This window comes from Vicia villosa, unplaced genomic scaffold, assembly GCF_029867415.1.
Source record: "Vicia villosa cultivar HV-30 ecotype Madison, WI unplaced genomic scaffold, Vvil1.0 ctg.000852F_1_1, whole genome shotgun sequence".
NCBI classification, from domain to species: domain Eukaryota; kingdom Viridiplantae; phylum Streptophyta; class Magnoliopsida; order Fabales; family Fabaceae; genus Vicia; species Vicia villosa.
In genome coordinates, this window is record NW_026705380.1 from 157,867 (window position 1) to 174,384 (window position 16,518).

General features: G+C 37.3%; 1 protein-coding gene across 1 annotated transcript; it reads right to left on the reverse strand.

Moving 5' to 3' along the window:
- Positions 1-5,612: 5,612 nt before the first annotated feature.
- On the reverse strand, positions 5,613-6,128 carry LOC131631617 (uncharacterized). Its single transcript, XM_058902401.1, has one exon. It carries the CDS (start codon positions 6,126-6,128, stop codon positions 5,613-5,615), a length of 516 nt encoding a protein of 171 aa, XP_058758384.1.
- Positions 6,129-16,518: the final 10,390 nt, after the last annotated feature.

Consider the following 16,518-nt stretch of genomic DNA (forward strand, 5'->3'; position numbering starts at 1 on the left):
GCTAAATTCGTAGAAATTGCAATTTGGATGAGTAATTTTTCCGATGAACATCCGTCTCCAAACCATCTCTTTGATACTCCACACTATGTCTAAAACATTCCACATATCTTTTCTAAAAATAATCCCGTTCCTCCGAATCCACAAACTCCAACAAGTAGCCATCCAAATCATCCCCTCCTTCCCTCCTCTCACCTTGGCCCCGAGACAATAAGATCTCCAAGATAAGAAGCTTTCTTTAAAACACTTGAAGTTAGGATTCTTATGAAGGATAGAAAAACACTTAGAAAGGGGGGGGGGTTTGAATAAGTGTAGTTTAAAAACTTGGACGATAAAAATAAATTGCACAGTTATTTTTATCCTGGTTCGTTGTTAACTAAACTACTCCAATCCACCCCCACGGAGTGATTTACCTCACCTGAGGATTTAATCCACTAATCGCACGGATTACAATGGTTTTCCACTTAGTCCGCAACTAAGTCTTCTAGAGTATTCTGATCACAACTTGATCACTCCAGGAACAACTGCTTAGATACCCTCTAAGACTTTCTAGAGTTTCCTGATCAACACGATCACTCTAGTTACAACTGCTTAGATAACCTCTAAGACTTCCTAGAGTATTCTGATCAACACGATCACTCTAGTTCCTTACAACTTAATGTAATCAATTCTAAGAGTATTACAAATGCTTCTGAAAAGCTATAATCACAACTGTGATATTTCTCTTAACGTTTAAGCTTAATCTCACTAATATATTACAACAGCAATGTAGTGAGCTTTGATGAAGATGAAGTTTCTGAGCTTTGAATTGAACAGCGTTTCAGCAAGTTAATATTCACAGAATTTGGTTCAGAGTTGTTAACCTTGCTTCTCATCAGAACTTCATACTTATAGGCGTTTGAGAAGATGAACGTTGGATGAATTTAATGCTTTGCGTGTTCCGTACAGCATTGCATTTAATGTTTCACGCTTTTGTCAACTACCTCGAGCCTTGTTCACGCTGTGTCTACTGACGTTGCCTTTAATAGCTTCCAACGTTCCTTTTGTCAGTCAGCGTAGCCTGCCACTTGTACTTTCTTCTGATCTGATGTTTGAATATAATATTTGAATATCATCAGAGTCAAACAGCTTGGTGCATAGCATCTTCTTGTCTTCTGACCTTGAAGTGCTTCTGAGCGTGATACCATGAGAACTTCAGTGCTTCTGCTTCTGATCTCAAGTTCTTCTGATGCTTTCATAGACCCATGTTCTGATTCTGCCTTGACCATCTTCTGATGTCTTGCCAGACCATGTTCTGATGTTGCATACTGAACCTTCTGAGACAAAGCTTCTGAGCGCTGATTTGTGCATACTTTTTATATATTTCCTAAAAGGGAAATTGCAATGTATTAGAGTACCACATTATCTCACACAAAATTCATATCCTTGTTATCATCAAAACTAAGAATATTGATCAGAACAAATCTTGTTCTAACAATCTCCCCCTTTTTGATGATGACAAAAACATATATAAATGATATGAATTTGCGATCAGAAAGAGCAGACGGCTAAAGACAAATTACACAGCTATAGCATAAACATGTGAATATGTCTCCACCTGAGATTAACAATCTCCCCCTGAGATGAATAATCCCCCCCTGAAATAAATACTCGAAGAACTTTAATAATAAAAGACTTCCTTGATTATTTCGGTAGAGACGATCACATAAGCTTCTGTCTTTTGATAATTCATAGCTTCTGACTTCTGCTTCCATTGGACAGCTTCAGAACTTGAATTTCTTTAGATCCCTAGAACACTCACAGCTTCTGATTCCTGCTTCCATTTAGGACAGCTTCAGAACTTGAATTTCTTTGATCTTCAGAACATTCACAGCTTCTGATTCCTGCTTCCATTTAGGACAGCTTCAGAACTTGAATTTCTTTGATCTTCAGAACATTCACAACTTCTGATTCATGCTTCCATTTACGACAGCTTCAGAACTTGAGTTTTCTGGATCTTTTAGAACATTCACAGCTTCTGATTTCTGCTTCCCTCGGATAGCTTCAGAGCTTTGAATTTCTTCTTACATCACTTCATGCTAGGTTGTATCAGAACATTGTTGAATGTACCAGGGCATCATCAGAGCATCTCTACATCTTGAAATGTTACAGAACAACACTAAACGACAAAAGTCAGCATGAATGAGTTAGAACATAAAATGTGTATCAGAACACAAAATTATGTATCAGAACCATATAAGCCATATAGAATATATCAGATCCAATAGGCAATGTATCAGAGCAAATAAACAATGATTTGGATCATATTCTATTATCAGAATTTCTGATCATTCTTCGTTCTTGCTTCTGATTCTGAAGCTTTCTAGCACTCAACTTGCTTCAAGAATCCAAGAGCTTGATTCATCTTGTTGTTTCTTATGTTGATCTTGAATCTTTGATTCCTGCAACAACACAACTTAAAAAGATAGAACTTTGCAAGTTCTGTTAGTAAATGCAACTGATTAAATCAAATTACTTATCATATATTTCTCCCCCTTTTTGTCATATCATCAAAAACATAAAAGATTCAGATGAAATACTAAAAAGAAACACATGGAAGAAAAGGATAATTTTCATTTAAGCTCATCAATCCAGAAGTACAGAAGTACACGAAGAGAAGGAAGACAATACGCACAAAGATAGATGCAGCAAAAGCACAAAACAAAACAACAAAGACTCAATCTAAGATGGCCCTAGCCTTGACATGATCTTAGCCAGCATCTCTTGAACCATATTGTTGTGTCCATCTTGCCTCTCCATGAAAGCTCTAAACTCAGCATTGACTGAGGTTTGCTCATCCTGTTTCTTCTGAATATCTTCCAGAGTTCTTGCAAGACGAGAAGATTCATCAGAAGAAGCTTCACGGCTTCTATTCACAGGGATGGCATTATGATCTGCAGCTTCTATAGATAAATCATTTGCAGAATTTTCCTCAACAGGAACTGTTTCAGCAACATGATCTTCTGCAACTGCTTCTTGCATAGAAGCATCTCCATAATCTGCAGCTGGAATCTCAGAGTCTCCATTCTCAAGTGCCTGAAGAATGGCAGCTAGATTCCTGGGAGCAGAAGGACCTTCAACTTCTGGTGGGTCAACAACTTCTGGAATGACCAAGCTTGGGTCTTTCTCAGAAGGGTTTTCCCTCAGAAAGTTAAAGAGAGTCTTGAAATCCCCGAGCAGGACTGGATATTGAGGTATCCAGATCACAATCTCCCTACAAGGATTAGCTTCTAGTGCAGCAGCCAATCTTTCTACTTCCAAATCGTCCACAAAGGGCTTCTCCTTAGCGGCAACACAGTTTCTGAGAGAATGGTAGTATATACCATTATTATCCTTCAGAAGATATCTAGAGGAACCAGGGGCAGCAACCACTAATCTCTTCTGTATTCCCATTGCTTCTACTTGAAAATCCTTGCAAAATCTTTTCCAAAGATTTCTTGTAGAAACGTCATCCAGACCATTTAGAAAAGCATCCTTCAGAAGGTTTAGACTGTTAATTACCTCATGTCTGAATAGTTCCAAGCAGGTGTAGGGTTCAGGTTCAGGCGGATTGAAGGTGAATTTGTAGTCAGGGTAGAGAAGACAGTAGGGTTGGGATTCTCTGGTAGGTAATGGATGGTCTATAGAAGATGGAGGTGCGGTGGATGAGGAAGAAGGGATATCTGAGAGAGTGATTGATAAGGATAGAATATCAGAAGGGATGGATTGAGAAGAGGATGGAGTATTTGTAAAGGGAATTGGTGAGAAGGATTTATCAGAAGGAGTTGGGGGAAGAATACTTAAAGGTGTGGGGTTTAGAATGGGAGAGGAGAAGGATGATGGAGAAGGATTTGGTAAGGTGAAGTTTACTTTTGGTTCAGAAGGAGGTGATTGGGGAGAAGGTTTAGGGACAGAAGGAGGTGGAGTAAAAACCTGCCTGGAGGAGCGTTGAGAAGAAGATCTGGTTTTGTGAAAGGAGTCTCTGATCCTTTTATTCCAGCGTTCAGAAGAGCCTACTTTGTCAGGATCAAAGGTGACCCTCAAATTCTTGGCTCTCTCAGCCTCATCTTCTTGGGCCTTTCTTTTTAGCCTTGCCTTGTAAGCCTTATGCCAGTAGCTTTAACAGGATGTTTGTAACCATCCATCAGAAGATCCCATAGATCAGCATCTAGACCAAGAAAGTAACTTTCCAGTTTATCTTTCCAGTATTCAAAGTTTTCATCATCAAATACTGGTGGTCTAGTATAACCATTGTTACCATTGTATTGCTCAGCAGAGCCAGATGTAGATGCAGATGTATTTGTTGGAATTTTACCAGCCATCTTTTACTGAAGCGTTTTTCTCTTCCTGAATCTTTTCTAAACACGGTTAAGTGCTTGCACCTTAGAACCGGCGCTTGATGCCAATTGAAGGATAGAAAAACACTTAGAAAAGGGGGGGGGGGTTTGAATAAGTGTAGTTTAAAAACTTGGACGATAAAAATAAATTGCACAGTTATTTTTATCCTGATTCGTTGTTAACTAAACTACTCCAGTCCACCCCCACGGAGTGATTTACCTCACCTGAGGATTTAATCCACTAATCGCACGGATTACAATGGTTTTCCACTTAGTCCGCAACTAAGTCTTCTAGAGTATTCTGATCACAACTTGATCACTCCAGGAACAACTGCTTAGATACCCTCTAAGACTTTCTAGAGTTTCCTGATCAACACGATCACTCTAGTTACAACTGCTTAGATAACCTCTAAGACTTCCTAGAGTATTCTGATCAACACGATCACTCTAGTTCCTTACAACTTAATGTAATCAATTCTAAGAGTATTACAAATGCTTCTGAAAAGCTATAATCACAAATGTGATATTTCTCTTAACGTTTAAGCTTAATCTCACTAATATATTACAACAGCAATGTAGTGAGCTTTGATGAAGATGAAGTTTCTGAGCTTTGAATTGAACAGCGTTTCAGCAAGTTAATATTCACAGAATTTGGTTCAGAGTTGTTAACCTTGCTTCTCATCAGAACTTCATACTTATAGGCGTTTGAGAAGATGACCGTTGGATGCATTTAATGCTTTGCGTGTTCCGTACAGCATTGCATTTAATGTTTCACGCTTTTGTCAACTACCTCGAGCCTTGTTCACGCTGTGTCTACTGACGTTGCCTTTAATAGCTTACAACTTTCCTTTTGTCAGTCAGCGTAGCCTGCCACTTGTACTTTCTTCTGATCTGATGTTTGAATATAATATTTGAATATCATCAGAGTCAAACAGCTTGGTGCATAGCATCTTCTTGTCTTCTGACCTTGAAGTGCTTCTGAGCGTGATACCATGAGAACTTCAGTGCTTCTGCTTCTGATCTCAAGTTCTTCTGATGCTTTCATAGACCCATGTTCTGATTCTGCCTTGACCATCTTCTGATGTCTTGCCAGACCATGTTCTGATGTTGCATGCTGAACCTTCTGAGACAAAGCTTCTGAGCGCTGATTTGTGCATACTCTTTATATATTTCCTGAAAGGGAAATTGCAATGTATTAGAGTACCACATTATCTCACACAAAATTCATATCCTTGTTATCATCAAAACTAAGAATATTGATCAGAACAAATCTTGTTCTAACATCTTATAGCTTATCCATTCACCTATCTCCCTCCAAATGAGGCTAGCTACACTACACTCCAACAAAGTATGATTCAGAGACTCGACACAAACCGTACAGAAAACACACTTGCGTTCGCCAATAGGAATAGAAACTTCCCTAGAAATAAGAAGATCAATAGTAGGAACCCTATTGATATAACAACGCCACACGAAAACTTTCACCTTATTCGGGATGTCTCCCTTCCAAATTAGCTTGAAAACAGAATTTGAAAAGTGAATCGGGCCAAAAGGAACGCGAGACTGAGTCAACATATTAAAGAAGCTACTAAACGAGAAGATATCTTCCGGTGTCGCTGTCCATAAAACCGAGTCCCTTTCGAAAGCTACCGGCTGGAAGAGCTGCAGGATGTCGAGGATCTGCTGCCGTTGGGCTGCAGCAAGATGCAGCTGCTCAAAGACGGGATTCTGCGGCCATGAAACATTAGCAGGCAGCTGCTTAACAGTATCAGGCATCATCAATCCTTTTCAAACTGAGCCCCCCTTTATCAACCGGAAGACAAACGTCCCTCCAAGACACCCAATGAATTCTTCTTCTCTCCTCCACCCCACCCCAAAAGAAGCCACTAAGGATCTTATTAAACTTTGTGACGAAAATAGACGGAGCTTTGTAGAAAGAGAGCATAAAAATAAAGAGACTTGTCAAAACCGATTTAAGAAGAGTTAATCTACCTCCAATGCTAAGGAACCTCCCCTTCAACCCTTCTAGCTGATTCTTCACCTTTTGGAGGAGACCCCTCCACATGGATAAACTTCTAGGTTTTTTTTTTTAACTAGCAGTATTCGATCAACAAAATCATTTTTATTTTAAAAAAATAAAAAAATTCAAAATCTAATTTAATACAGTAAATTTTGTCGATATTTTTTTTTGTTTTAATATTAATATCCACTTCATTGAATTGTTTAATTTGATTTGAATGTGTAATATCAAGTAGTTCCAATCAATTTTCAATTATAGTGGCAAGAGATCAAGTCTCCCTATCAAATTATTATTGATAATCTTGTAGAAAGATTTTGATATCGCAGAATACTATTTATATAAGATAACTCATAATACATTATGACTTGGTGAAAGCTGTCAATAATTAATGGTGGCTAAGTAAACGAGTAACCTTTTCAAAAAGCTTTAATTAATATTTAACTTTAGTCATGTATAAACTATTAAAATTTCATAATTAACCACGGCCAAAAGGCCTTAATTAACTACTCATGTGTATTAAAATAGTTTCTTGTAGTAAAAGATAAAAGAAAGTATAATGAAGTTACTATATAAAAAAAAAAGTACACTGATCATTATCCATCTTTTTATTTAAGATCTTTACCAAGGTTTAAGCTATCGAATTAACGAGCTTAAGAGACAAATATGGAATTTTGATCTATCTTAAAGACAAATAACAAAAAGATCATTATTTTATGTTTGGATTCTTGCAACTTCAAAGTGTCAAGATTTGCTCAATTATAATTTAAAAACTTTCGAACTTTTACATATAAGTTGTCAATTTATCACACCAAAGGAAAAAAGATATGCGTCAAATTTCCAAGTATGTTTTTTCTTTGATAGTCTTTCTCTCTGTGTTTCTTGTGTTAACCAATGGCGTATGGGATAAACCTCATCCATGTAAGTCATTTCTTCACATTATTCTCCTTTATTTTTTTTATATCATACAAACATTATCATTTTCTTTAAAAAAAGTTGTATGGTTTTTTTAAAAATTGTTTATTTTTAAGTATAAACAATTTATTTATATCAATACAAAATTTAAACCTTAAATCAATTGTTTACAATTATTTAATTAAATTTTCCTTTACATAATATAAACATTATTTGTTTGAATGTTAGTAACAATCCTTTATCTGACATTGCAGATTTTTCTTCCCCTTGCCAAAGTAGGACTGATTGTCGAGACAAAGCATGCTATCGTCCTTTAAAACGGAAATGCATTTCTTTTAGATGTGAGTGTGCATGAAAGTGTTGAGAATAAGTAGAACAATAGTGGCTTAAATAGTAAGCATGCTCTTTGCAATGGCATAATACTCACAATCCACTAGGACAAACTTTTCTTTTGTTTACAGCAATTTCTCTCCTATATATATATATATATATATATAGGAGTGGCGGAGCCAGGAATTTTAGGTAGCCTGGGCAAAATTTTTAACCGCGAGTTACATGTGACATAATATATAAATAGTCATAAAATGTGCTAAATAGTGTGCTAAATAAAATTAGGAGGTAAATGCCCTCTCCGAGACCTCTTTGCGGTGAATGTGTTAGAACAAGATTTGTTCTTATCAATTATCTTAGTTTTGATGATAACAATAATATGAATTTTGCTTAAGATAATATGGTACTCTAATCCAATGCAATTTCCCTTTCAGGAAATATATAAAGAGTACGCATAATTCAGCGCTCAGAAGATGTGTCTCAAATGGTTCAGCATGCAACATCAGAACATGGTCTGGCAAGACATCAGAAGATGGTCGAAGCAGAATCAGAACATGGGTCTATGAAAGCATCAGAAGAACATGAGATCAGAAGCACTGAAGATCAGAAGATGGTATCACGCTCAGAAGCACTTCAAGGTCAGAAGATCAGAAGATGCTATGCACCAAGCTGTTTGACTCTGATAATATTCAAACGTCGTATTCACAAACATCAGATCAGAAGGAAGTACACGTGGCAGACTACGCTGACTGACAAAAGGAACGTTAAAGCTACTAAAGGCTACGTCAGTAGACACAGCGTGAACAAGGCTCGAGGTAGTTGACAAAAGCGTATAACATTAAATGCAAAGTTGTACGGAACACGCAAAGCATTAAATGCATTCAACGGTCATCTTCTCAACGCCTATAAATATGAAGTTCTGATGAGAAGCAATGTTAACGATTTTCGCACCAATACAATTCAAATTCACTTGCTGAAACTCTGTTCAAATCTAAACTCAGAATCTTCATCTTCATCAAAGCTCACTACATTGCTGTTGTAATATCTTAGTGAGATTAAGCTTAAATTGTAAGAGAAATATCACAGTTGTGATTATCGCTTTTAAGAAGCATTTGTAAACTCTTGAATAGATTACATTAAGTTGTAAGGAACTAGAGTGATCAGTTGATCAGTATACTCTAGGAAGTCTTAGCTGTTGGCTGAGCAGGAAGTCTTGGCAGTTGGCTGAGCAGGAAGTCTTGGCAGTTAGCTGAGCAGGAAGTCTTGGCAGTTGGCTGAGCAGAAAGTCTTAGGAGTGAACTAAGCCTAGAGTGATCGTGTTGATCAGTAGACTCTAGAAAAGTCTTAGGAGTGAACTAAGCAGTTGTTCCTGGAGTGATCAGGTTGTGATCAGAAGACTCTGGAAGACTTAGTTGCGGCTAAGTGGAAAACCATTGTAATCCGTGCGATTAGTGGATTAAATCCTCAGTTGAGGTAAATCATCTCTGCGGGGGTGGACTGGAGTAGCTTCGTTAACAGCGAACCAGGATAAAAATAATTGTGCATTTTATTTTTATCGCTCAAGATTTTAAGTCACACTTATTCAATCCCCCCCTTTCTAAGTGTTTTTCTATCCTTCAATTGGCATCAGAGCGCCGGTTCTAAGGTGCAAGCACTTAACCGTGTTTAGAAAAGATTCAGGAAGAGAAAAACGCTTCATTTAAAAGATGGTTGATGAAAGTGAAAAGACTACATCTACATCTGGCTCTGCTGAGCAATACAACGGTAACAATGGTTATACTAGACCGCCGGTATTTGATGGTGAAAACTTTGAATACTGGAAAGATAAACTGGAAAGTTACTTTCTGGGTCTAGATGGTGATCTATGGGATCTTCTGATGGATGGTTACAAACATCCAGTAAATGCCAGAGGCGTGAAGCTGTCAAGGCAAGAAATGAATGATGACCAAAAGAAGCTTTTCAGGAATCATCATAAATGTAGAACTGTTTTGCTGAATGCTATCTCTCATGCTGAGTATGAGAAGATATCTAACAGGGAAACGGCCTATGACATATATGAGTCCTTGAAAATGACTCATGAAGGAAATGCTCAAGTCAAGGAGACCAAAGCTCTAGCCTTAATCCAGAAGTATGAAGCCTTCAAGATGGAGGATGATGAAGACATTGAAAAGATGTTTTCGAGATTTCAAACTCTGACTGCTGGATTGAGAGTTCTTGACAAAGGATACACCAAGGCTGATCATGTAAAGAAGATCATCAGAAGCTTACCCAGAAGATGGGGTCCGATGGTGACTGCATTCAAGATTGCGAAGAATCTGAATGAAGTTTCTCTGGAAGAGCTTATCAGTGCCTTGAGAAGCCATGAGATTGAGCTGGACGCAAATGAGCCTCAAAAGAAAGGTAAGTCTATTGCATTAAAATCTAATATCAAGAAATGCACTAACGCTTTTCAGGCTAGAGAAGAAGATCCTGAAGAATCAGAATCTGAAGAAGAAGATGAACTATCCATGATTTCCAGAAGGCTAAACCAACTCTGGAAGACCAAGCAAAGGAAGTTCAGAGGCTTCAGAAGTTCAAGGAAATTTGAACGTGGAGAATCTTCTGATGAAAGAAGATTTGACAAGAAGAAGGTCATGTGCTATGAATGCAATGAGCCTGGACACTACAAGAATGAATGTCCAAATCTTCAGAAGGAAAGTCCCAAGAAAAAGTTTCATAAGAAGAAAGGTCTTATGGCAACCTGGGATGAGTCAGAAGATGATTCAGAAGATGAGCAGGCCAACTGTGCGCTGATGGCGACAGAAGATGACGGATCAGAATCTACATCAGAATCAGATTCTGAAGAGGTATTTTCTGAACTTACTAGAGATGAGTTAGTTTCCGGTCTAACTGAACTTCTGGAACTCAAGTCTCAGATCAGTCTCAAATACAAAAAGCTGAAAAAGCAATTTGAATTTGAAACAAAGAAGCTTGAGTTGGAGAATTCTGAATTAAAAGAAAAACTTTTAAAATTATCCAATAATGTTGGATCTCCTTCTGATTCAGAAAAATCCACTCCTAGTCTGAACCATATTCTGAAAGAATATGATTTAAGTTTCAGAAAGTTCTTATCTAGAAGTATTGGCAGAAGTCAACTAGCTTCTATGATATATGCTGTATCTGGAAACAAAAGAGTTGGCATTGGTTATGAGGGTGAAACCCCATACAAACTTGAACCTGTTGATGAAATGAAACTTACATACAAGCCATTGTATGATCAGTTCAAGTATGGCCACTCTCATGATATTAGGCACACCTCACATGCACAAAGTTTTCACATAACACACACTAAGAAGCATGTGACACAACCTAGGAAATATCATGAAACTCACATTAAGAATTATCATGCTGTTCCTCCTATTGCTTATAATGTAAAACCCAAGTTCAAACAGAACTTGAGAAAATCTAACAAGAAAGGACCCAAAAAGATGTGGGTACCTAAGGATAAGATTATTCCTATTGCAGATATCCTTGGCTGCAAGAAGGACAAAGCACAACATGTCATGGTACCTGGATTCTGGATGCTCGCGACACATGACAGGAAGAAGGTCTATGTTCCAAGACCTGGTACTTAAGTCTGGAGGAGAAGTCAAGTTCGGAGGAGATCAGAAGGGCAAGATAATTGGCTCTGGAACTATAAAATCTGGTAACTCTCCTTCCATCTCTAATGTACTTCTTGTAGAAGGATTAACACATAACCTTTTATCTATCAGTCAATTAAGTGACAATGGTTATGATATAATCTTTAATTAAGAGTCTTGCAAGGCTGTAAATCAGAAGGATGGCTCAATCCTATTTACAGGCAAGAGGAAGAACAACATTTATAAGACAGATCTGCAAGATCTTATGAGTCAGAAAGTGACTTGTCTTATGTCTGTTTCTGAAGAGCAGTGGGTCTGGCACAGGAGATTAGGTCATGCTAGTTTGAGAAAGATCTCTCAGATTAACAAACTGAATCTTGTCAGAGGACTCCCTAATCTGAAATTCCAATCAGATGCTCTTTGTGAAGCATGTCAGAAGGGCAAGTTCTCCAAACCTGCATTCAAGTCTAAGAATGTTGTTTCTACCTCAAGGCCATTAGAACTCTTGCACATTGATCTGTTTGGCCCAGTCAAAACAGCATCTGTCAGAGGAAAGAAATATGGATTAGTCATCGTAGATGATTATAGCCGCTGGACATGGGTAAAATTCTTAAAACACAAGGATGAGACTCATTCAGTGTTCTTTGATTTCTGCATTCAGATTCAATCTGAAAAAGAGTGTAAAATCATAAAGGTCAGAAGTGATCATGGTGGTGAATTTGAGAACAGATCCTTTGAAGAATTCTTCAAAGAAAATGGTATTGCCCATGATTTCTCTTGTCCTAGAACTCCACAGCAAAATGGGGTTGTAGAACGAAAGAATAGGACTCTTCAAGAAATGGCCAGAACCATGATCAATGAAACCAATATGGCTAAGCATTTCTGGGCAGAAGCAATAAACACTGCATGCTATATTCAGAATAGAATCTCTATCAGACCTATTCTAAATAAGACTCCCTATGAATTGTGGAAGAATAAAAAGCCCAACATCTCATATTTCCATCCTTTTGGATGTGTATGCTTTATTCTGAACACTAAAGATCATCTTGGTAAGTTTGATTCCAAAGCTCAAAAGTGTTTCCTTCTTGGATATTCTGAACGCTCAAAAGGCTACAGAGTATACAATACTGAAACATTGGTTGTTGAAGAATCAATCAATATCAGGTTTGATGATAAGCTTGGTTCTGAAAAACCAAAGCAGGTTGATAATTTTGCAGGTTATGATATTGACATCTCAGAAGTTGTTGAGCCAAGAAGCAACGCATCAGAAGCAGAGCTTCTCAGAAGCAAGGAATCTGGAGACCAAGTATCAGCTTCTCTGGAGGATCTAAGTATTTCTGAAGAACCATCTGTCAGAAGATCATCCAGACTCATCTCTGGTCATTCAGAAGATGTCATTCTTGGAAAGAAGGATGATCCAATCAGAACAAGAGCATTCCTTAGGAACAATGCAGACTGTCAATTAGGTCTTGTATCTTTGATCGAGCCAACTTCTGTTGATCATGCTCTAGAAGATCCAGACTGGATAATTGCTATGCAAGAAGAACTAAATCAGTTCACAAGGAATGATGTTTGGGATCTTGTTCCTAGACCAGATGGATTCAATATAATTGGTACAAAATGGGTCTTCAGAAACAAGCTTAGTGAGAAAGGTGAAGTGGTAAGGAACAAAGCCAGACTGGTGGCTCAGGGTTATAGTCAGCAAGAAGGGATTGACTACACAGAAACCTTTGCACCAGTGGCCAGGTTAGAGTCTATTCGTCTATTAATTTCTTTTGCCACTCAACATAACATCACTCTCTATCAGATGGATGTTAAGAGTGCCTTCTTAAATGGTTATATAGATGAAGAAGTTTATGTCCATCAACCTCCTGGTTTTGAAGACTCTATGTCTCCTAATCATGTTTTTAAACTTAAGAAATCATTGTATGGATTGAAACAGGCTCCCAGAGCTTGGTATGAACGCTTAAGTTCTTTCCTTCTAGATAATGGTTTCACTAGAGGAAAAGTGGACACTACTCTCTTTTGTAAAACCTTTGAAAAGGATATTTTAATTTGTCAAATATATGTAGATGATATTATTTTTGGAACATCTAATGCTACACTTGGAAAGGAGTTTGCTAAGTCTATGCAGGCTGAGTTTGAAATGAGCATGATGGGTGAACTCAAGTATTTCCTTGGAATACAAATAAATCAAACATCAGAAGGAACATATGTTCACCAAACCAAGTATGTGAAGGAACTTCTGAAGAAGTTTAATCTTCTGGACTGCAAAGAAGCCAAAACTCCTATGCATCCAACATGCATCCTAGGTAAGGATGAGGTAAGTAAGAAGGTAGATCAGAAGTTATACAGAGGTATGATTGGATCTCTTCTATATCTGACTGCTTCTAGACCTGACATTCTGTTCAGTGTTTGTTTGTGTGCTAGATTCCAATCAGATCCTAGAGAATCTCATTTAACTGCTGTTAAGAGGATTCTAAGGTATCTGAAAGGTACTACTAATGTTGGTTTAGTTTACAGAAAATCTAAAGAATACAACTTAGTAGGATTCTGCGATGCTGATTATGCTGGAGACAGAATTGAAAGAAAAAGTACTTCAGGAAGTTGCCAATTTCTTGGAAGTCACTTAATCTCCTGGTACAGCAAGAAGCAAGCAACCATTGCTCTATCAACCACAGAAGCAGAATATGTCGCAGCTGCTGGTTGTAGTACACAGATGCTCTGGATGAAAAGTCAGTTAGAAGATTATCAGATATTTGAGAGTAACATTCCTATATTCTGTGATAATACTTCTGCTATATGTTTATCTAAGAATCCTATTCTTCATTCAAAAGCTAAGCATATTGAGATAAAACATCATTTCATAAGGGACTATGTTCAGAAGGGTGTTATTTCTTTAAACTTTGTTGATACAGACCATCAATGGGCTGATATCTTTACAAAACCCCTAGCTGAAGATAGGTTTAAGTTCATTCTGAAGAATATCAGTATGGATTTATGCCCAGAATGAGAAGATGAGAAGTTCTCATATATGAGTATCTTCTGAAATGAATGAGGAACATTTTTTTTTAATCAGAAGTTCTGATTGAATTCTTTTAGAAATTATGATTCGGTTATTACTAACGTTTCATTGTCTAAGTTGATTCAGAACCTCTCTTAAAGCAAAACAGCTGTTACGCTTTATCTCGGGATGGTAAACCTGTCGTTACTATTCATGGATATGCGCGCGTGCAGTTGAAGGGACGCCGACCATAGGTAACTGTGCTAGTCACCTCATTCGTCTTTATTATCTCTCCTCACGTCACGTAACATTAAATGTTTTTCATCATTCGTTTCATTTTATTTTCCTTTAAATACTCTTCAAAATGATTTTTGGTTTCCTATCTCCTTGTTCTTCATCTTAAAATTTTTTTTCTCTCTCTCTCTCTCGGTTTTCATTTCCTCTCTCAAAACCTAGCATTCACCTCAAGCCTGTTGAAGCTCCATGACTCAAAGGCGACAGATCTCTGTGCATCTCGGGATGGCTCTTCTAATACCGCTCAAGTCAGATCCTTCTTTGATGTTGTTATCAACTTTCATCCAAAGACAGAAGACTTTCTTGAGTTGTGGGAAGATATACTCAACTTCTATGTTGAGTTTCTTGACCGATTGTTGTATTTTTTAATTTTTGTAGTCATTTCCTCTTTGGAAATTCTACTTTGTAGTTTTCTTTTCCTTGCTGCTTCTGCTTGTTTTGTATTTGCTAGGAATGTTTTTCATCTTGTTAAACATAGGAACCTCTTGTAAAACTTTGATTATTCAATGAAAAAGTTTCTTTGTGTTTTACATTCCAGTAAATGTTTTCTTTTGTCGTTTTATACATCTGAATCTTTTTAAAATATTCTTTTTGATGTTATGACAAAAAGGGGGAGAAAGATAAATGATAAATGATTTGATTAAATCTATCAGTTGCTGGGTAAAGGCTCCCACACATTCACTAACAAGAACTGCAAGTTCTATATGGTTTAAGTGTTTTGCAGGTACAAAGAAGTGAAGTGAATCTTCAAAGCAAACACTAGAAGCAAAACCATTGAAACTGAAGCAAGCTGAGTGCTATCAAGCTTCAGAGATCAGAAGCAAGAAAGAAGAATGAATCAGAAGCACTGATAATAGAATTTGAATATCATTGTCTATCCTGTTCTGACAAAATTCTATTTGCCTTGATACACATAATGTTATGGCTCTGATACATTATTTGCTCTGATACATGTTTTTAGCCTAAAATGCTCTGATACATTTGGCTCTGATACATATCATGTATTTAAATATACATTTTATGCTCTAACTCGTTCATGCTGACTTTTGTCGTTTAGTTTTTGTTCTGTAACATTTCAGGATGTAGAGATGCTCAAATGATGCTCTGGTACATTCAACAATGTTCTGATACAAATCTAGCATGAAGTGATGTTGGTAGACATTCAAAGTTCTGAAGCTATCCGAGGGAAGCAGAAATCAGAAGATGTGAATGTTCTAAAAGATCCAGTAATTCAAGTTCTGAAGCTGTCCTGAATGGAAGCAGAAGTCAGAAGCTGTGAATGTTCTGAAGATCAAAGAAATTCAAGTTCTGAAGCTGTCCTGAATGGAAGCAGAAGTCAGAAGCTGTGAATGTTCTGAAGATCAAAGAAATTCAAGTTCTGAAGCTGTCCAATGGAAGCAGAAGTCAGAAGCTATGAATTCTCTGAAGGCAGAAGCTCATATGATCGTCTCTACCGAAATAATCAGGGAAGTCTTTTATTAAAGTTCTTCGAGTATTTATCTCAGGGGAAGATTGTTAATCTCAGGGGGAGACATATTCATATGCTTATGCTATAGCTGTGTAATTTGTCTTTTGCCGTCTACTCTTTCTGATCGCAAATTCATATCATTTATATATGTTTTTGTCATCATCAAAAAGGGGGAGATTGTTAGAACAAGATTTGTTCTTATCAATTATCTTAGTTTTGATGATAACAATAATATGAATTTTGCTTAAGATAATATGGTACTCTAATCCAATGCAATTTCCCTTTCAGGAAATATATAAAGAGTACGCATAATTCAGCGCTCAGAAGATGTGTCTCAAATGGTTCAGCATGCAACATCAGAACATGGTCTGGCAAGACATCAGAAGATGGTCGAAGCAGAATCAGAACATGGGTCTATGAAAGCATCAGAAGAACATGAGATCAGAAGCACTGAAGATCAGAAGATGGTATCACGCTCAGAAGCACTTCAAGGTCAGAAGATCAGAAGATGCTATGCA